The sequence below is a fragment of the Cricetulus griseus genome (genome assembly GCF_003668045.3).
Source record: "Cricetulus griseus strain 17A/GY chromosome 1 unlocalized genomic scaffold, alternate assembly CriGri-PICRH-1.0 chr1_1, whole genome shotgun sequence".
Taxonomy (NCBI): Eukaryota; Metazoa; Chordata; class Mammalia; order Rodentia; family Cricetidae; genus Cricetulus; species Cricetulus griseus.
Genome location: NW_023276807.1, coordinates 185997360 through 186020188, shown reverse-complemented (window position 1 = coordinate 186020188; position 22829 = coordinate 185997360). Strand labels below are relative to the sequence as shown.

The 22829-nt window shown below is 36.7% G+C and overlaps 1 protein-coding gene across 6 annotated transcripts in view; it reads right to left on the bottom strand.

The window, feature by feature from the left end:
* Mapk8 (mitogen-activated protein kinase 8) overlaps positions 1-22829 on the bottom strand; it is a 60298-nt gene that overhangs the window by 5698 nt on the left and 31771 nt on the right. For 5 of the 6 annotated variants that reach the window (XM_027389467.2, XM_027389471.2, XM_035452245.1 and 2 more), the window contains exons 4-10: positions 15519-15577; positions 15278-15416; positions 7145-7310; positions 4435-4506; positions 3034-3216; positions 2069-2193; positions 1489-1552 (exon numbers count right to left, since the gene is read on the bottom strand). In XM_027389467.2, the coding sequence (XP_027245268.1) occupies positions 1489-1552; positions 2069-2193; positions 3034-3216; positions 4435-4506; positions 7145-7310; positions 15278-15416; positions 15519-15577 (808 nt within the window). Of the gene's footprint in view, positions 1-1488; positions 1553-2068; positions 2194-3033; positions 3217-4434; positions 4507-4878; positions 4951-7144; positions 7311-15277; positions 15417-15518; positions 15578-22829 lie in introns of all 6 variants that reach the window. The other variant, XM_027389470.2, reaches the window with a different exon arrangement.

The window sequence follows — 22829 nt, the reverse complement described above, 5'->3', positions numbered from 1 at the left end:
TCTATCCAACATCAATCATAATGGTTACCATCCATCAAGAAAACCAATGGCAACAAATGCTGGCAAAGATGTGGTAAAAAAGGAATCATCATACTTATCAGTGGAAACAAAAACTAGAATAGTCACTATACAAATTATTAAAAGTTCCTCAAAAAATTTAAAAAACAGAATTGCATTAAAGGAATCTAAGGCCAAATGTAACAGATACCTGCATATCCACTGTTACTCAGATACTATTCACAGCAATATATATGCTATTAACCTAGCTGCCCATCAACAGAAAACTGGGTAAAAAAATGTGATGAGACAAGATGTGGTGGTAACCGACTTTAATTACAGTACTCCAAAGGCAAGCAGCTCTTGGTGAATTTGTGGTCAGTCTGGACAGAATTATACAGAGATCCTGTCTCAAAACAAACAAAAGAGCAACAACAACAAAACAAAAAACAAACAAAATGTGGTGTATATATAAGCAAGCTAATTTTTAGTCAGCCATAAAGTAGAATGAAATGATGTCACTGGCAGAAAAAACAGAACTGGAGAGTACCATGCTAAGTAAACCTCACTCAGAAAGATAAATATTGAACATTTTCTCCTATATGGAACCTGGATTTGACAATATACATATGTATGACACAAAGGGGCAGATTATGGGGAGGAGGAGTACAAGTGAGAGGTAATGGAGGGCATGAAAGGTAAAAGGAGATTAATATGAATAGAATGATACACATTTGAAAATGTTATAATGAAACATGTTACTTTGTACACTAAAATAATAAAACAAAAAGCATATTTATGTATAAACACATTCACAAAATAAACACTAGATCTGATGCTCAGAGATGATAAATTAAATCATTCTACTGGTTAGAGTGGGGTGGACTGATACTCGTGTCATGTTGATAGAAGCAGAAACTACAGTTTGATTAAAAAAAACAGGAAGTCAGAGAAACCCTGTCTGGAAAAACCAAAATAAACTAAAATAAAATAAACAGGAAGTAACTAGCACATTTGATCCAGCACATCTCCTTTTTGGACTGCTCTCTCTGTTATATTCAAATATGTGCACATAAACAAATGGTAACAGCAACAGACCATGTGAAGGTCACCTTCAGTGCATCTAACAAACTTCCCTATAGCTCATCCCTTACTAGCTACTAAACCCTGCTGTGTGGATCAAGAGAATGACATGTTCAAGATATATGGAGACATCAACAAACAGTGTGTATAGAACACAACCACTGGTGATTTTAGAGATAGGACACCCCAAATGTGGTTGTAGAAACAAAGGAGAAAACACTAATGTGCATATGACTCAGGTAGACAATTTCAGAAATTAAGGAAGTTTTGTAAAAAAAAACACACAAACAAAAACTTATTAACACCTATAAGTTATGAAAACAGAAAGCAACATTAATTTCCTAAACACAAAGAAGTCATTGAAAGAAGCAGAAGCTGTGTCACTGTTTAGACTCTGGTGAGTGTTACCTTTCCACTCTTCTATTGTGTGCTCCCTTTCATCTAACTGCTTGTCAGGGATCTTTGGTGGTGGCTGAAAGACACAAGGCAGTAACAACTGAGTCAGTTTATTGGAATTATATATACTAATAATTATTTGAAATATCAGCCAGACAAAAGACCTTATAAGACAAAGACTAATCAATCATCATTAACTTTAACTTTTAGAAAGTAGTTCTGTAAGATTCCTTTGTAAATGTCGTTTTTCCTATCCTCCCAACTTTTGAAGTTGTCACACTGTACCTATATTACAGAATTCTTCTCTTCTTTGGATATAAAACATTAGTTCTAACTAAGCCTGCTCACACAGACATCCTATCTCCTCTCTAATCAACTATCAATTCAATAGACTAAGAAACAGTGGGAGGATACCCGACTGTCTGTAATGGGTTAGATATACTCATTAACCTAAGATTCTCTTCATGCAAAACTAGGAAAACATTAACATCATCTGTCTATATTTTTATTTAAAATGACAAGTTCTTTTTCAAACTTAATTTTAACCATAGCTCTAAGAATGCATTATGTTCTTTAAGCATTAAGAACTTACAGCTTCTGCTTCTGAAGGGTCATACCAGACGTTGATGTATGGGTGCTGGAGAGCTTCATCTACTGAGATCCTTTTGGATGCATCTATTACTAGCATTTTGGATAACAAATCCCTTGCCTGACTGGCTGCAAAAATAATGATATTAATACACACATGTTCATGAGATTCTCCAATTATTAACTTTAGAAAGTTGAGGTTATCTTTTATTTTTAAAAAATTATTTTTGCCAGGCATTGTGGTGCATATGCTTATAACTGCTGAACTGTGGACACAGAAACAGAAGGATCACAATTTGCAGGCCAGGTTCTAGTAGCAGGTTAGCAAGATCACACAGTAAATAGCTACAATAAATAGAACTTGGGAGGCAGAGGCAGGTGAATCTCTGTGAGTTCGAGGCCAGCCTGCTCTACGGAGTGAGTGCCAGGATAGGCTCCAAAATTGCACAGAGAAACCCTGTCTCAAAAAACAAAGAATGTTTTTATTATTTATTTTTGTATCAAAAAAAAATTTATAGCCAGGCATTGGTGGCGCATGCCTTTAATCCCAGCACTCGGGAGGCAGAAGCAGGTGGATCTCTGAGTTGGAAGTCAGCCTGATCTATGGAATGAGTTCCAGGACAGGCTCCAAAGCAATAAAAAACAAAACAAAACAAAAAACAACAACAAAAAAGTTTTTACTATAAAACCAGAACATATACATTATTTATAATTTTCTCTTTCTCTTTTTTTTTTTTTTTTTTTTGAAGCAGGGTCTACACTTTGTTGTACTAGTTGGCCTTGAACTCAGAAATCCTCCTGCCTCTGCCTCCCAATTCCAAGGATTAAAGAAAGGCAAATGCTACTATACCTAGCTAAAACACAAAAATAACGAAAAACTTTGTATGGTCCCTTAAGAATATGACTAAGCACTCTTTCCACACATGTATACCCAAAACAGAATATGGTGTACACACTTATACAACTTACCTTTAAGTTTGTTATGCTCAGAGTCAGCTGGGAAAAGCACATCAGGGAACAGTTTCTCAAAGCTATATCCAGCATATTTAGGTCTGTTTTCGACATAAGTCCTTACTGTTGGTTGTAGTTTCTTCATGAATTCAGGACAGGGTGTTCCAAGCTGTTCAATAACTTTATTCCACTGATCAATATCTATTATCAAGTAGCTAAGAAAAATACTTCATGGATCAAATGTTCAACACTCTAATCTTATCCACATTAAATACAAGAAAATAAAAAAATGTAAAACTTAAAGAATGTGGCCATTATATATTTTATACATCAAAGCCACCTTGCAAAATGCAATGATTGCAAGTGGATAAAAATGATCAATAAATAAGCTTTGTTAATCTTATTTATTGTATGTATTTGTGCTCATGCACATGTGTCGGTATACATAAACATTAATTTTGCCATGAAACAGAGGAATAAACAAGTAAATCCAAAATAAAATTATAATTCAAAAACTATCATTACTATACATAAAGACTTAAAATGCAAACTGCACAAACTTTAATATTTAAAAATCTGCCTTTTCCCCAGTGAGAAATATTTCTATTTTGTCTTGCTTTTCTGAGTTCTCTACACTAACAGAAAACAACCAATGGCGATAAAAATGATGACTCTAACAGAAGTAGCATTTTCTTCTGCCATTCTCAGGTTTGCCTATGTTTACTACGTTTGTGTAACACTAAAACACATGAAAATGACACCAGTATCTCAGTATGTTATAGACTAGGGTTTCCTGGTCTTGTTCCTTCTATTCTTTATACTCCAAACCTCCAAAGACAAATGTCCCAAACACTCTTAGAGTAACATGGTGAATATTCTCATTCCTCCTAAAACAATTGTGCTACTCACTGATAGACACTTCACTGTTAGCATATATATTAAAAGTTGATGAACTAAAAGCATGAAGCCCAACAAAGGAAACTTCTTGCTGAGAATCTCAGCATGTTATGTTAATGTAATGAGACAGTAAGACACAACATACACAACAGTAACAGAAAGACATGGGGGAACCAAACAAAAAGATAGATAGGAGCAACAAATAATTCTAAAATTCATGCTACCTTCAAAATAGTTATAGACTTACTCAAGTGTTAAAATTTTTTAGTGGAAGCCATAATTTTCTATGTTAATCAACTCAAAGCCATCAAAAAACTATAATCACACTTGAGCACTTTTCACAGTTAACAAATGCAAACAATAAATGAGAAAAAGGGAAGTCTATGTCAAGTAAGAGGTGGTATTCTGGAAGAGTAATTTAACAATACTTTTTATTAGGGAGAGACAAAATACATTCCACCTGACACGGTTCCATACAGTTTGACCTTTAGAAACTACGTTTTAGGCCAAAGATAAGGATACGATCTGTACCTGGGAACAAAACACCACCTTTGATCATTTCTCCCATGATGCACCCAACTGACCAAATGTCAACTGAAAACAAAATGCAATGACATTAACATAAAGATTTGGTTAAAATAAAAAGAAAAATATATAAACATTAAAATAAAACACACACACCATATACACTTAAAATTATAAAAAGCAATACAAAATAAAAATGAATGACAGTGAATGTGCTCTGACTACCAGCAGAGACTGTATGTCCTGCTGCCAGGTGCAGCCTACAAACACTTCAGTTTCTTTGCTCAACAGTTTTTTGAACTATAACAGCCACAAACTTTACATCTATTAAAAAAAAAAACCTGTATGTATGTACAAATGTACAATATATTCCTTTTCATTAGCAAACAGAAGGAAGTTCATCACCTAGCTAAGTAATTTGCTGCAGCAGCACAAGGATACAGTCCCTTCCTGGAAAGAGGATTTTGTGGCAAACCATTTCTCCCATAATGCACCCCACAGACCATAAATCCACTATATGTTTGCAGCACAAAAGAAGGAAAAGCAAAGCAAAAGGTCATTAAAATCAAAGAAGCATAATATGACTGCATTATCTAAAAAACTGCAGAACATCACAAAGAAAGGTGGTTTGAATTTCAAATAATGGAATAATTTAAAACACAAAATGCTTTTAGAAAAGCTTTGAATCACAAAAGAAAATATGGAGTGGCATTTTAATTACATATCTAATTTTAAAGTGAGAGCTATGCACAGAAACTGGATAAATTAAAAATATACATTTTATAACTGTGAATGTTTATAAAATGTAAAGTAGAGCCAAACAAACTATAAAGTTAAAAATGTATATGAGGTCATAAAATTATAAAAATAAGATGCACTATTTTGAGGTTTAACTGTGCATTTTACTCTCTCTTTAAGTTAAATTTTAAAAGCACAAGCAGAAATAATCTAGCATATTAGAAACAGAATGTCTCTGAATTTAATAAAATGTTAATCTAAAGTTTTCCTCAGAAAATTTCAAACTACATTTCACAGGCTTATTGAACTGAAAAGGCTTTGTTTGTATGTTCTGAATTAAAAGTCAGTCATTTTCTTCGCAACTTCATTTTACATTTATACCTAACCTCTACCAAAAAAAAAGGACAAATGCAGAACAAGAACAGCTTATCTGTTAAGAAACCTTGGTAAACACAAGTGTTTTCAAGTTTTTTATTTTAAAATACCAAAGTACCTACAGATTTGTGATCTATAAAGAGTCTCCTAGCAGATCACTGTATTATAAAACTTGCTACAAGGGGATGAATTTGCTATCAGGCAGCTTAAAATAGATTACCCCAAACTTTTTAAAGCAATCTGAGGTTCTCTTCTCTCTCCCCCTCTCTCTGTGTCTGTGTGTGTGACAGAGAGAGAGAGAGAGAGGATAGAGAGAGAGAGGCACTTAAAAGAGGACATCTGTATGTCATCCCCTGCTGCTAATGGTAGTTATGAAGAAGCATTAGATTTGACTGGGCTCCTGGGGGAACAGGCAGGAAAAGCAATGAGATGATCTATGTGACTGATCTGAGAGGACAATATGTCAATTCCTTTTTTTTTTGGATAATTTTTTAATTACTTATTTTTATCTTATGTGCACATGTCTGTATGAGGGTGTCGAATTCCCTGCAACTGGCATTAGACAGTTGTAAGTAGCCATGTGAGTGCTGGGAATTTAACTCAGGACCTCTGGAAGGACAGCCAGCGTTAAGCACTGAGCCATCTCTCCAGCCCCAATATATCAATTCTTGACAACAGCATCTCTAATTTCTGGTAAGGAGCTATGTCAAGACCATATTTACAAGGATACCAACACGTGGTGCAATTTATATAACCAAAAGTTTCACAGAAAAGCAATTAGCAATATGCTTTCTAGTTACCTGAAATGTCATATTTCAAAACAAAACATTTAAATCTTATGCTGAGACTAAGAAAGCAGAATATCCTGTTTGTTTAAATAAACTGATATCTAAAATATTTGTTTTTAATTAGCTCAAAAAAGAAAAGGAAATTAAGCAAGGACCTAAATTTCAACAGTATCATTGTATGTATGTATGTATGTATGTATGTATGTATGTATGCATGTATGTACATATGCATAAAGAATCTTCAAGACTGACAATAATTTTCTGATTCAAAGTGAACCACTGTTCTAATTCCCTCCCTAGAAACACATTAAAAAGTTTAACATATCCACACATAATAATATATTCAATTTCCTTAAGGCTGGACACAGGATTTTATGCAACACTATTATTTCCCACAAGAGGTTGCATTATCCATTAATTTTTCAGAATTGAGCCTTTATGTAGCTCTCAGTTGATATTGAGTGTTATTATTAACACTGACTAAAGGTGTTGGAGATGAGAGCAAATATGACTACTATACACTAGAATTACTACTAAGATTAATTAAAAGGTATATGCTCATGTTGAAGTTACAGACAAGCAAAGGGCGTAAGTTATGGTTTTAGAATTCTTTAGGAGTAGGACTGATGGAAAGTACTCACATTTAAGATAAGACCCCCATGCTTTCCCAAATATGTATGGTAAAATGCTCAGATTCTTGATATACATTTGAAACATGGTTAATTCCATGCACTTCAATTTAAGTACAAATATCTTACTGATAAACTAAATCAAATGAGTATTTCAAAGTGAAAATATATGCTGACCGTTCTCCTTGTAGCCCATGCCGAGGATGACCTCTGGTGCTCTGTAGTAGCGAGTCACTACATAAGGCGTCATCATGAAACTTGTTCCTGCAGTCCTCGCCAGTCCAAAATCAAGAATCTTCAAAGTGCAGTCTGATTTGACTACTATATTACTAGGCTTTAAGTCCTTCAGGAAATAAACATTAAAATGATTGCTAAGACATATATACAAAGGTTTCACTACTCAACTGAACTACATAATCTGTTAAACAGTTTAATTGTTCACTGTTTTCACTGCAATATAACTACAGAGATTCAATACAAATAGGCAAACCCAAGAAATCAGATTGAAGATATTTTCATTTATATGAACATAAACCCAGTATGAAGTCAGTAAAGCTCTATTTCCTAGAGATCAGTATTAGCTAGAAATTCTTGGTCAAGTAGAGCAAGAGATTTGGAAAGACATCTTAAAGCTCACTTAAGATCTTTTGTGTGGGGCTGGAGAGATGGCTCAGTAGTTAAGAGCACTGGCTGCTCTGACCTGGGTTCAATTCCCAGCACCCACATGCCAGCTCACAGGTGTGTCTGTAACTCCAGTTCCAGGGGATTCTATACCCTCACACAGACATACATGCAGGCAAAACTGCATAAAAGAAATAAAAAATAAAACAAACAAAAAAGACTTTTGTGCTAGGCATAGTGGCCTATCCTTTGTAATCCAATTCTTGATACCAAAGCAGAAAGACTGGAAGTTTAAGATACACAGTGTACTGCTTAGTTTTTTGTTAACTTGACATAACAAGCTAGAATCATTTGGGAAGAGGGGACAACAACTGAGAAATTGCTTCTAACAGAACAGCCTGTAGACAACTCTGGGGGGTACTTTCCTAATCAGTGATTAAACTGAGAGGGCCCAACCTACTGTGGGTGGCGCCGTCCTGGGCAGGTAGTTCCGGTTGTTTAAGAAAACAGGTTGAAAAAACCATGGAGTTGCAAGCTAGTAAACAGCACTCCTCTAGGAAGTCGGCTTCAGTTACTAATCCAGGTTCCTGCCCCGAATTTCCTCAAAGATGGACTGTTACATAAGATGAAACAAGCCTTTTCTTCCCCAAGTTGCTTTTGGTCAGTTTTATCACAGCAATACTAAGCAAATTAGGATACATAGCAATACCCTGTGTCTTAAAATACCAATCACAAACAATAAAAGAACTACTATGGTAGTTCTTTACTCTCTACTATGGTAAGAGTCATAAATTAGCATTTATATTCATCTGCATACTAAATTAATAGCATTAGAAATCTCATCCTAAGGTCACAATGAGCTTTTTATCACTTTAAACCCACTATGAAACATTCTGCAAATAGTCACGTGATATTGACATAACCTTGGCATATGTTATTGGAACATTCATAGTTATACATGTTTGCTTTTATGGGGAGAAGGCTTGGGATCAACCCCAGTTCAATAGACACTCATTCTAAAGGACCAAAATAGTGACTATCAGCCTGCCCATTCCTGACTTCCCACATAAAATCACAAATATTTGCTCATAAACATTTGTCCACATGTAGCACACATTAGTGTGCTGGGGCCACTGGTCCATAAAATTGCTTTCTGCTGGTAGTACTAAATAATGTCTTTGTGAAAAACTGCCACTTGGCTCCAGCCAGAAAGAAATCTGTTTAATGCCTATTAAAATGAAGCAGTGGCATAAATACTCAGGGCTTCACATTCATCATGCTTTTGCCTGTTAGCTTTAATGAACTCTCATATCCACACCACAATCACACTATCTCACATGCACAGATGAATAGCAGATACTAACACCAAAAGCAAAGACCCCTTTAAATGTCTACATGCAGGAATTGCTTATATGCTGTTTCTAACAGGCCATCATGCAAAGGCTTCGGGAACAGACTCAGGACTTTAGAAAATTAAGAATATTAAGAATATAGAGTTATTACAGCATAAGATAAATGCCATCATTGCTGTTCTGCAAATATAATGTTGCTAATACTTGTGAAATATAAAAAAAGTATATAAAGCAAAGGAATGCCCATTACAAACTTTAGTATCACTTTCATGTCTGCTGTTACAGCTGGAGATTACTGGTTCTAGTCTAGCTGGTTCTAGTCTAGAAAAAACGCAAACACTTTTTGTTCTGGAAGGACTATGAACAAATACAATTTTTTTTTTAAAGAAACAGTTTAAGAAAATAAAGTGTCAAGAGTATTTGGCTCTAAGAATATTAACTAAAATTCATCTTTATATTGTTAACTACATATGGAAGAGTGACTTGGAGTTTACATTTGTGCAGAGAGAGTAGAAGTACCTCAACATTCAATTTTCCTCCCCAATTTTCTAAGCCTCTCCAGTCAGGCAAGGTGGAATGAGTAGACCTAGTAGGTAGTATCTTAATGGGAACAAAGTGGAGGAAGGCCTCCTGTGGCTCTTCTTGCTTTGGTGAGTAAGAACACTCCAGGTAGTGGGCTTTCTTGGCACCAGGATTGTTCAGCATTTCTATAAAACCATGTCTCCCCCCCCCCCCCCGCCCCCATGATCTGCTTGTACACATAATATGAGAAATAAACCTTAGTTATGTTTAGTTAAGAGTCTGATAATTGTTATTGTACCTGAGCCTACTTCAAGTTGAGTATCCCTACTCTGAAATCTGAAAGGCCCAAATTTAAGTCATTTTGAGTATAACTGACAGTACTTAAAAGGTTGTTATATCCACTTTGATGTCTATGCTAAGGAAAACTTAACGGTAGACTCAAATTAGTTCAAGGGTACAGGGTCCATCATGTCAGAGCTTTGATTTTCAAGAAATCTGTATTTCTAACTTTCAGATTTAGGGATGCTCTAAAGTAAAGTCTATGAAAATATCTAAAATCTAAAACATTCCAAATCTGAAACAATCTGGCCCCAAGCATTTAAGATCACAGACAACCTGTGCAAGAACACAGGGCCATGAGCTGGTGACTGAACAGCACTGAAACCAGTAACAAAATGGAGAGAGATCCTTATTATGCAGATGCAAAAATATTTTTTTATGTCATCTGCACAGGACTTGCAGAATGAACAGGGGCTGACAATTGAAAGCCTGAGTGCATTTGCAAAGTAAGTTTTCTGTGTACTTAGACAGCCCTCTTGTTCCACATTATCTATATGTGCTTTTGTGATAGAAGGGCAGAGTCCTCTAAGTAGCTGTGGCAGAGACCTTAGAATGTGGTCTTTACATAAACAAGTTCTTGAATTCCTGCTCTAGAAAAGGTTGGAAAGCAAACCTTTGTCTATTGGTGGCTACTGGCTCCACTGGAAAGAACTAGCCACATTGTAAGTAGAAATGGAAGATAATAGTGTCATTATTTTGGATAAGCTAAATGTTCCTACAACCCAGAAAAAGCTGACAGATGGTATAGTTCATCCCTGGACCAAGCATCATCCTTTTATATGCCTATCCTTGTTTTAGTTAATGGAACATCAAAGAATGTGATGCTCACCAAATCTGAAGAGAAATTCTGGACATATTCGAGTTAACATAGTTTCTGTCCTTTTACCTTATACCATGGGAAAACAAGGTCCCTGGGAAGTAAACCTGAACCTGACCCAATGTATGGAACATAGCCCAATCCTGAGGCTCCTGAGCAAGCACTGTGCTGTTTCAAGCCATGGATATTCTTGGCATGTTTCTATACACCATTTCCCATAACAAATCTGAAAGTCTTGTCAAATCCTCAAATTGATGATATCAGTCAGTCTGTCCAAAGAAGCCTGAAAGTGTGAAGGTAGACTCAAGAGAGCTTCAAGTAAGTCCAAGAATACAGAGCCTGCCAGCTAGTATGTTTTAAAAAGACATACAATTATAAAGCTACACTTCTTTTAGTTGCTGATAAAAGCTTCACTATGAAAAATAAAACTCTGTTGTCAAGAAAGCTGCTGAGCATCTTACATGGGCAGGACAGCAACAAAGAAACTTTCTGCTCCAAATGTCAATAAGATACTTGTGCTCCTGTCTTTCATGGGTAGGAAGCAGGTAAAGAAAGCTGAGCAGCCAGAGTCCACAGCTTTCAATACTTACTTGAGATGTATTTAAGAAGGAAAGGAAGATTCCCATGGGGAGCAGCCAGGTAATGTGGACAACAGTGGACAGACTGTACTGTGCAGAAATCAGATTCAACTCCTAATGAGTAAGCACTCCCACCTCCAGAGGGAAGACCACTTACAATGTCCATTCAGCAGGACTTCAACTGCCAACTAATCAACCACTGTTTCTTTCAGTTTTCCAATGAGATTGCTGTGGCTACCCTGGCCCCATCTGATTGTTCTACTGAGGGAACTCAAGGAGAGGGAAGACAGAGCCAGTTCCTATGTTTTTGTGCCCAAAGGATCAGTGTCTGAATCTGATACAGATATCAATGTGTGTGCCTGTTAAGGAGGTGTGCAGCAGAGCAGCAATGTCAGCCAACCACAGGCTATGGCAGGACTGGTACTCAACAACATTCATGAGTCTGCTCTCCCCAAATTTTCCTATTCTTTTATAACTAGGTAGGTCTTTATGGCTAGCTCTGCTGATACACTGAAGAGGGGTGATGTGTGTCACGTCTAGACCAGCACGTTTAGGCAGTATATTACCAGGTAGCTGTCTTTTGCTGTCACAGTGAGAACTAGTTAGAGGAAGTCTTCCTCAGCATGGGTTTCTAAGGACATCTGACTGAAGTCCTTGGAGGAATAGAAGTTTAGACTGTCTCTTAAGCCAAAGAGTAGCTGCAGAATGGCAGAGTTCAAGTGAACCTAGAAAGGAGGACAGGTGCTGTGAGGACTAGATGCAAGATTGGCAGCTACAGTTTATCATGTCAATTTTTTGGTAGTTGCTTCAGAAAAAGACAGCAAGGGACTATCTTGCCAGAACAGACAGAATTTAGTGCCTAAGACAGTGAGAAGAGTGATCCAAGGAGTGACTTCAATAGGCTCTGTGATGTCTGTTCAGATCCTTGGCTCAGAGATACGGATTCTTCCATTTCCCAGGAGGAATGGCTACTGGTGGCCTTCAGAAAACTCCTCCAAGAATGACCTGTTTTTAGCACAGAAGTTAATAGGAGCCCCAGCTGAGGCTTTTGAAATAAATATAGTCAATGTAATTTCTCATTTTGTCCATTTTTACTTTGTATAGATATTGACCCTAATGGAACTTTTCAGTAAGCTTCTTACATGTATAGCTCCACCCTAGTTTTCCATATTGCCCAGCATAAGGTACAGGTCATTATACCAACAAACCTCAGTGTGTCTATTGTTAGCTCAACTTTATTATAGTAAGAACATTTCTATAGCTGTACTCTATTTTTCCTAACAACTTCCAAAATGAATAAAAAAATTAAGTAATTAGAGAAGAAGGAATACTTCCTAACTTATGATGGGACTAGCAATGCCTTGATACCAAAGTCAGATTAAAACCACCTTCACATGGAAACGAGAAACTAAATCATTAATGAACTCAGGCAAAAATCCTCAACAAAAATACTAGCAAACCATAGTATACTGGAAATAAAATAGAGTTCACAACACAAAAATCTATCAATGTAGTATATCACATTAGTTGAAGGGAAGCCATTCATACAAATTTGTGCATAAAACCTTTGGCTAAGTCAACAAATATGCAAATCAGGAATCTAAAATAAACGGAGAAGAATTAATTTTTGTAAGAGGTGATCTGGCATTTGTCATAAACTACAGGTGATTTTAACACCTGGAATATCCTGCTTGACAGAACTGTCCTGTTAGTGTGGGGGGTTTGGACATGGACAGCCCAACAACAGGATTTATGATAAGAGCTTTGGAACTCAAAACAGTTCCAACCTCTGGAGGAAATGGAATTTGATGTTGAATCTTTATGATCTTTACTTTGGCAGGAGATTAGACACAAGGGCACATGATATAATAAAAATTTGGTATTTCATAAAAACTAAAACCTTTCACATATTAGTAAGACATTATCAGTAAAGTGAAAGCCAATCTGTGTATAAGTTATGTCTGGTAAAGATTTAGTGTATGTACAGAACTGGGACTCACACACACACACACACACACACGCACGCACGCACGCACGCACGCACGCGCACGCACGCACGCACGCACGCACGCACGCACGCACGCACGCACGCACACACGCAGTATCAAAGAGACAAACAGCTAATTAAGAAACAAGAACTTAAAAATACATGTTTTTCAATGACAATGTGGAAATGGATAACCAATAAATGAAAAGATGTTTGACCACTGTGGTAGCTTGAATGAGAATGGCTTCCATATGCTATTGTTTATTTTCCACTCTTTATTCTTTAGGCTTTTGGGGGGAACCTGCCACCCAGCTCCCAAATAAATCACAGAGGCTTATTATTACTTATAAACATCCAGCTTTATCTTAGCTTGTTTTATGCCAGCTTTTCTTAACTTTAATTATCCCAAGTATCTTTGGCTTAGGGCTATCTTTATCTATTCATATACACCTTTCTTTCCTTCTTACTCCATGCCTGGCTATGTAGCTAAGGGGTTGGCCCCTGAAGTCGTTCCTCCTTCCTCTCCTGTTCCTTCTTCCTCTCCTTCCAGATTTCTCCTTCTACATATTCTGTCTGCCTGCTAGTCCCACTTATCCCTTCTCCTGCCTCTATTGGCTGTTCAGCTCTTTATTAGAGCAAGCAGGTATTTTAGGCAGGCAAAGAATAACAGCTTCAGAGTTAAACAGATACAGTATAAACAAAAGCAACACATCCTTGTATTATTTAATGTTCCACAGCATAAACAAAAGTAACACACCTTAAAATAATATTCTACCACACTCACAGGCTCATGTTTGAATACTTGGTTCTCAGTTGGTGAAACTATTTGGGAAAGGTTAGGAGATGTGGCCTTGTTGGAAGAGGTGTGTAACTGGGGGTTGCTTTGAGGTTTCCAAAGCCCATACCACTCCAGTTAGCACACGCTCTCTCCCCCCCCCCCAAGTTGCTGCCTGCAGATCATGGAAGTAAGTTCTCAGCTATTGTTCTAGTACCATGTCTGCCTGCCTGTTGCCATGTTCCCCAACTGTTAGCCATGGACTAATCCTCTGAAACTGTGGAAACTCTCTTCTATAAGTTGTCTTGGTCATGGTGTTTTGTCAGGGCAATAGAAAAGTAATTAAGACAATTTATTAGCCATTAGGAAAATGTTTATCAAGACCACAATAAAATACCACTTCATACCCATTATGATGACCAAAATGAAAAGGTCAAGTACTAAATAGTGGCAAAGTTGCAGGAAAACTGGAACCTTTATATGGATTCTGGGAAGGTGAAATGGTACCCAATTTGAAAAAACAGTTTGATAGTTCCTTAAAAAGTTAACACCACATGATCCAGTAATTCCATCCAGAAAAACTAAGGAACAAAGATTGAAGAAATACTTGTACATGAATTTTCATAGCAAAAGACTATTTAACTGAAAGGAAATAATACATAAATTATCTGTGGAATACGACATATGAAGTGTCATTCATTCACAAAAAGGAAAGACATACTAATATATGCTACAGCATAGACACTGCAAACACATTACATTAAGTCAAAGAAGCCTGACATAAAAAGTCATAAATTATGTGATAACATCTATATGAAATATCTAGGACAGGTAAATCCATAGATACTGAATTGCTAGGGTACAAGGAAAGAGACAGAAATGAAAAGTAGCAGTTTAAGGGATACAGCTTTTCTTTTAGAGGGTGATGAAAATTTTTAGAATTTGATATAGGCAGTGGTTGTACAACTGTGAATGGACTAAATGCCATTGAGTCACTGAGTCATATACTTCAAAATAGTTTGTCATGTGAATTTCACTTCAATGATTTAAAAGGAAAACATCACGGTGGGCTGGAGAGATGATGGCTCAATAGTTCAGAGCACTTGTTGCCCTTGCAGACTTAGGACTAAGGTTTGGTTCCCAACAATCACATGGCAGCTCACAACTGTCTGTAACTCCAGTTTCAGTAGAACCGATGCCCTCTTCTGGCCTCTGCAGGCACTGCATGCATGCGGTACACTTAACTACATGCAAGCAAAATACTTACACAAAATAAAAAAAATCCTTAGAAAAGAACATGGTGATATTTTTCTACTAACCCGGTGAATAATTCCAGCAGAGTGAAGGTGCTTGATTCCACACAGCATTTGATAGAGAAGGTAGGACATTCTTTCATGATCTAACTCCATCTGAATCACTTGGCAAAGATTTGCATCCATGAGCTCCATGACTATGTAACTTCATGGGTAGAAAAAGATGACAGCTAAAGTGTATAGTAACAATCTATGGATAGGTACTAGCAAAACTTTGTATTAACAGCATCTTAATTACCACACTTACACATCTTGAAATTCTTCTAGGGATTTCTGTGGTGTGAAAACATTCAAAAGGCCAATTATCTGTGGCAAAAGCAAATAAATAAAAACATTAGAAACTACTTTCTGATGCTTCATTTGGGAACTGCAAATACATGTGTTATAATAATTAACTATCAATTTTAAATCATTCCAGTTTTATATACTAAGCACAAATAAACATATATACTTACTAAAATTTCATTACTAGGAACTTAAGAAGAGAAAAAGAATGACCAGGAGGCACAGAAGATCTTTGAAGCAAATGAAAATGAGTACTATAAAGGTGGAAATTTATATATATAAATACCATACACTAATTCAAACTCATAGGTTCTCTTATACCAAGTGAACATTAGGGGCTGAGAGTATATTTAGCAGTCACGTTTACTTAGCATGCATAGGCCCTGGGTCAATTTCCTAGTACCCAAAAGAAAAAAAGAACAAAGTGTAATCTAATGCAAATTATGGACTTTGGGTGATACATCAATGCAGGTTATCAGTTATGACAAATGTACTACTCAGATGGTGGACACTGATTTTGGGGTTTACATACAAGGGCAAGGGATACGTGCAACCTTGTATCTTTCTCTCATATTTGCTAGGAAACTGTCCTAAAAGTCTTAATATTTGCTGACACATTATGTAGGTATTTATATAAAATAAGTGCTTGATAGGGTATTCATAAATAGAAAGTGTTATGTGAAGTCCTTCCATTGATTTTGAAGGCCCTTACTGTCCATGTCATTCCCATATTCAGCAATACTGTAATAGAATCTCATTCTCATGACAAGTTCATCCTAGACCACATTGGATCCTTGTTAGAAAGAACTAGCTGATGTGCTTTTATAGGCCAGTATGCAACGATGCACTTGACTTACATTTTTAAATGTCTGCTGGCAATTTAGGACATAATCTTCATGGGACCACAATGGATGCCATTCATGTAAGCATTAAGTTCTGCTTACAGAAGGCATCTGCTAGTAAATATTCAGAAACACATTAAACCCAAGGGTAAAACTAATTATTTAAGACTGACGGAGAGATGGCTCAATGGTCAAGAGCACTGGCTGTTCTTCCAGAGGACCTGGGTTCAACTTCCAGCACCTACATGGTAGCTCACACTTGCCTATAGCTTCATTTCCAAGGGATGTGACACCCTCACACAGACATACATGCAAGCAAAACAACAATGAACATAAAATAAAATCCTTAAAAATTTTTGCCGGGTGGTAATGAAGCACACCTTTAATCCCAACATTCCATTCGTAGGCAAGGCAAGTGGATCTCTGTGAGTTCGAGGCCAGCCTGGTCTATAGAGCAAGTTCCAAGACAGCCAAGATTAGACACATATATAGAAACAAAAATGGGGTTAATGAATGCTCAGAGCTGCTAGGTGTGGGAGATAGAGGAGGACACCTAAAGGACATTGGGTTTCTTTCTGGTTACATATATTAGTGAACATATTAAACTACTCAACTATATACTTCACATTGGTGAACTGAATAGCATTTGAATTGTATCTTACTGCACTTCCGTAAGGCAAATGAAAACATAGCTGTTTTATTTTTCAAGAAAGCAAATAAATCATCTTAATCAGATTAGACAGTCATGAAAAAGGCAAACAAGGACTGACTAGTGGCTAGGATATGGCTAGCTACCAAAGAATTAATAATTACCACAACCAAGTAAAAACTTACTGAAAAATACTCTTTTCCTCTATTAACAAAACAACAAAGAATAACAGTAACAGGAATAATGCAACTAGAGATAGTATATAAAGATTTCAAAGACATATTTTTAAAAATGTTTCTAATAACATGCATGTGAACACAAAGAATTAGGGGAAACTGAGTAATTCTGATAGTTAAGAATGTCAATTTCTACTATATGCTTAGCAGTTCCAGCTATTATGAAGACAATCTGAGCAATTCTCAGAAGTAAAGTCAGTCAATGTAAAGTTAGAATGAAGAAATGGGGGGACCCCTAACACTCTGGGGAGAACAGCCACACTTTACCATTGCTATCTAAAGAGGAATAATAGGAAGTACTATTTTTTTATTTTTTATATATTTGAATTACAAACAATATTGAATTACATGACGTTCCCAGTTCCCTTCTCCCTCCCTCCCTCCTCTACCATCCCCCCAACTAAAATCCTACCTATCATATGTCCTGTCTTCTAATCTACGCCTGACTCAAAATTTCTGCTTCCTCATGACCTCTGCATCCTTCCTTTTCTTCCCTTCTCATTCTCGTAGCTTCCTCCCCCTCTTCCCATGTTCTCAATTTGCTCAGGGGATGGTGACCCTTTCCCCTTCTCCAGGGGACAAAATTTGTCTCTTTTAGGGTCCACCTTGTTTACTAGTTTCTCTGGCAGTGTGGATTGTAGTATGGTAATCCCTTACTGTATATGTCTAAAATCCACATATGAGTGAGTACATATCATGTTTGTCTTTTTGTGATTGGGTTACCACCCTCAGAATGGTTTCTTCAAGTTCCATCCATTTTCCTGCAAATTTCAAGATTCCATTGTTTTTTTCTGCTGAGTAGTACTCCATTGTGTAAATGTACCACATTTTTTCTATCCATTCTTCAGTTGAGGGGCATCTAGGCTGCTTCCAGTTTCTGGCTATTACAGATAGTGCTGCTATGAACATCGTTGAACAGATGTCACTGTTGCATGAATGTGCATCTTTTGGGTATATGCCTAAGAGTGGAATTGCTGGATCTTGTGGTAGACTCATTCCCATTTTCTTGAGGAGTTGTCATACTGATTTCCAAAGTGGCTGTACAAGTTGGCACTCCCACCAGCAGTGGAGGAGTGTTCCCCTTTCTCCACATCCTCTCCAACATGAACTGTCATTGATGTTTTTGATTTTAGCCATTCTGACAGGAGTAAGATGGTATCTCAGAGTTGTTTTGATTTGCATTTCCCAGATGGCTAACATTGTTGAACACATTCTTGTGTGTCTTTCAGCCATTTTAGATTCCTCTATTGAGAATTGTCTATTTAGTTCTGTACCTCATTTTTTAATTGGATTGTTTGGTGTTCTGGAGAATAGCTTCTTGAGTTCTTTGTATATTTTGGAGATCAGCCCTCTGTCAGATGTGGGGTTGGTAAATATCTTTTCCCAGTATGTGGGCTGTCGTTTTGTCTTGCTGACTGTCTCCTTTGCCTTACAGAAGCTTCTCAGTTTCAGGAGGTCCCATTTATTAATTGTTGATCTCAGTGTCTGTGCTACTGGTGTTATGTTCAGGAAGCAGTCTCCTGTACCAATTAATTCAAGGGTATTTCCCACTTTATCTTCTAATAGGTTCAGTGTGGCTGGGTTTATGTTGAGGTCTTTGATCCATTTTGATTTAAGTTTTGTGCAGGGCGAAAGGCTTGGGTCTATCTGTAGTCTTCTACATGTTTGCATCCAGTTATGCCAGCACCATTTGTTGAAGACGCTCTCTTTGTTCCATCGTATAAATTTGGATTGTTTGTCAAAAATCAGGTGTTCATAGGTGTGTGAGTTAATATCAGGGCTTTCAACTCTATTCCATTAGTCTACCTATCAATTTTTGTGCCAATACCAAGCTGTTTTTCAGGACTATAGCTCTGTAATAGAGCTTGAAGTCAGAGATGGTGATGCCTCCAGAAGTTCCTCTATTGTACATGGCTGTTTTGGCTATCCTGGGTCTTTTGTTTCTCCATATAAAGTTGAGAATTATTCTTTCAAGGTCAGTGAAGAATTGTTGGGATTTTGATGGGGATTGCATTGAATCTGTAGATTGCTTTTGGCAAGAATGCCATTTTTACTATGTTGATCCTGTCTATCCAAGAGCATGGGAGATCTTTCCATTTTCTGGTATCTCCTTTAATTTCTTTCTTTAGAGACTCAAAATTCTTACGGTACAGGTCTTTCATTTTTTTGGTTAGTGTTACTCCAAGGTATTTTATGTTGTTTGTGGCAATTGTAAAGGCAATTGTAAAATTGCTTCTCTGATTTCTTTCTCCACCAATGTGTCATCCGTATATAGTACGGCTACAGATTTTTTTGAGTTAATCTTGTATCTTGCCACTTTGTTTATCAGCTGTAGGAGTTCCCTGGTAGAGTTTTTCGGGTCACTTATGTAGACTATCATATCATCTGCAAATAGTGAGAGTTTGACTTCTTCCTTTCTGATTTGTATTCCCTTGATCTCCTTTTGTTGTCTTATTGCTCTAGCTAGAACTTCAAGGACAATATTGAAGAGGTATGGAGAGAGTGGACAGCCTTGTCTTGTTCCTGATTTCAGAGGAATTGCATTGAGTTTCTCACCATTTAATTTGATGTTGGCCGTTGGCTTGCTGTATATTGCTGTTATTATGTTGAGGTATGTTCCTGTTATCCCTGATTTCTCCAAGACCTTTATCATGAAGGGGTGTTGGATTTTGTCAAAGGCTTTTTCGGCATCTAGTGAGATGATCATGTGATTTTTTTTTCTCAGTCTGTTTATATGGTGGATTACATTGATGGATTTTCCTATGTTGAACCATCCTTCCATTCCTGGGATGAAGCCTACTTGATCATGGTGGATGATTTCTCTGATGTGTTCTTGGATTCGATTTGCCAGTATTTTATTGAGAATTTTTGCATCAATGTTCATGAGGGATATTGGTCTATAGTTCTCTTTCTTAGTTGTGCCTTTGGGTGTCTTGGGTATCAAGGTTATTGTGGCCTCATAAAAAAGAGTTTGGTAATGACCCTTCTGCTTCTATTGTGTGGGATACTTTGAGGAGAATTGGTATTAGCTGTACCTTGAATTTCTGGTAGAATTCTGCACTGAAGCCATCTGGCCCTGGGCTTTTTTTGGTTGGGAGACTTCTAATGACTGCTTCAATTTCATTAGAGGTTACAGGTCTATTTAAGTTGCTTATCTGTTCTTGAGTTAATTTTGGTAAGTGAAATCTGTCCAGAAAATTGTCCATTTCCTTTAGATTTTCAAATTTTGAGGAATATAGGTTTTCAAAGTATGACTTGATGATTCTCTGGATTTCCTCTGTTTCTGTTGTTATGTGCCCCTTTTCATTCCTGATTTTATTAATTTGCATGTTCACTCTTTATTGTTTGGTAAGTTTGGATAAAGGTTTGTCTATTTTGTTGATTTTCTCAAAGAACCAACTTTTTGTTATATTGATTCTTTGTATTGTTCTCCTAGTTTCCATTTTAGTGATTTCAGCCCTCAATTTGATTATTTCCTGGTGTTTGCTCCTCTGGAGTGTACTGGCTTCTTTGTTTTCTATAGCTTTCAGTTGTGCTGTTAATTCTCTAGTGTGATTATTCTCCTGTTTCTTCATGTGGGCATTTAGTGCTATGAACTTTCCTCTTAGCACTGCTTTCAAAGTATCCCATAGGTTTGGCTATGTTGTGTCCACATTCTCATTGAATTCTAGGAATTCTAGGAAATCTTTAATTTCTTTTTTTATTTCTTCCTGGACCCATGAATTGTGCAATTGGGTGTTACTTAATTTCCATGAGTTTGTAGGTTTTCTGTAGTTTGTGTTGTTGTTGAATTCTAATTTTAAAGCATGGTGGTCTGATAAGACACAGGGTGTTATTTTAATTTTTTTGTACCTGTTGAGCTTTGCTATGTTGCCAAGTATGTGGTCAATTTTAGAGAAGGTTCCATGTGGCACTGAGAAGAAGGTAAATTGTTTTGTATTTGGGTGGAATGTTCTATAGATATCTGTTAAGTCCAATTGCGCCATAACTTCTATTAGTTCTTTTGTTTCTTTGTTAAGTTTCTGTCTGGTGTTCCTGTACAGTAGTGAGAGTGGGGTGTTGAAATCTCCCACTATAAGTGTGTGCGGTTTTATGTGTGATTTGAGTTTTAGTAATGTTTCTTTTACAAACGTGGATGCCTTTGTATTTGGGGCATAAATGTTCAGAATTGAGACTTCATCCTGATGGATTTCTCCTGTGATGAGTAGGAAATGACCTTCTTCATCTCTTTTGACTGATTTTAGTTTAAAGTCCAATTTGTTGGATATTAGGATTGCTACCCCCGCTTGTTTCTTGGGTCCATTTGATTGGAAGATCTTTACCCAACCTTTAATTCTTAGGTACCGTCTGTCTTTGAAGTTGAGGTGAGTTTCTTGTATGCAGCAGAAGGAAGGATTCTATCTTCTTATCCATTCTGCTAATCTGTGCCTTTTTATAGGGGAGTTAAGACCATTAATGCTGATGAATATTAATGACCATTGATTATTGTTCATTCTTGTTTGTTTTTGATTTGGTGATGGTGGAGAGATTATGTGTGGGATTCCTTTTTCCTTTTGGCTGTTGGTAAGTTGGGATTATCTATTGCCTATGTTTTTCTGGTTGTAGTTAACTTCCTTGGGTTGTAGTTTTCCTTCTAGTACTTTCTGTAGGGCTGGATTGGTGGATATGTATTGTTTGAATCTGTTTTTTTCATGGAATATCTTGTTTTCTCCATCTATAATGATTGAAGGCTTTGCTGGGTATAATAGTTTGGGCTGGCATCCATAGTCTCTTAATGTAGGTAGAATATCTACCCAGGACCTTCTGTCTTTCAGAGTTTTCATGGAAAAGTCAGGTGTGATTCTGATAGGTTTGCCTTTATAGGTTACTTGACCTTTTCCCTTTGCTGCTCTTAATATTTTCTCTTTGTTGTGTATGTTTGGTGTTTTGATTATTATGTGGCGAGGAGACTTTTTTTTTTTTTTGGTTGAGTCTATTTGGTGTTCTGTAGGCTTCTTGTATTTTCATTGGCATGTCTTTCTTTAGGTTGGGAAAGTTTTCTTCTATGATTTTGTTAAATATGTTTTCTGTGCCTTTGAGCTGTATTTCTTCACCTTCTTCTATACCTATTATTCTTAGGTTTGGTCTTTTCATGGTATCCCATATTTCCTGGATATTTTGTGATAGGGATTTGTTGGACTTAAGATTTTCTTTGGTTGATGAATCTGTTTCCACTAGTGTGTCTTTAACTCCTGAGATTCTCTCTTCCATCTCTTGTATTCTGTTGGTTATGCTTACATCTGTATTCCTGATCGTTTACCCAGCTTTTCTATTTCCAGCATTCCCTCAGATTATGCTTTCTTTATTGTCTCTATTTCAGTTTTTAGGTCTTGAACCGTTTCCTTGAGAGATTTGTTGATATCTTGTATTTTTTGGGTTTTTTTTTCTTCCATTTTTTTAAGGGATTTTCTCTTGTCCTCTTTGAGGTCCTCTATCATTTTCATGAAGATGCTTTTAAAGTCATTCTCTTCTGGTTCATCTGCATCGTGATGTTCAGGTATTGCTGG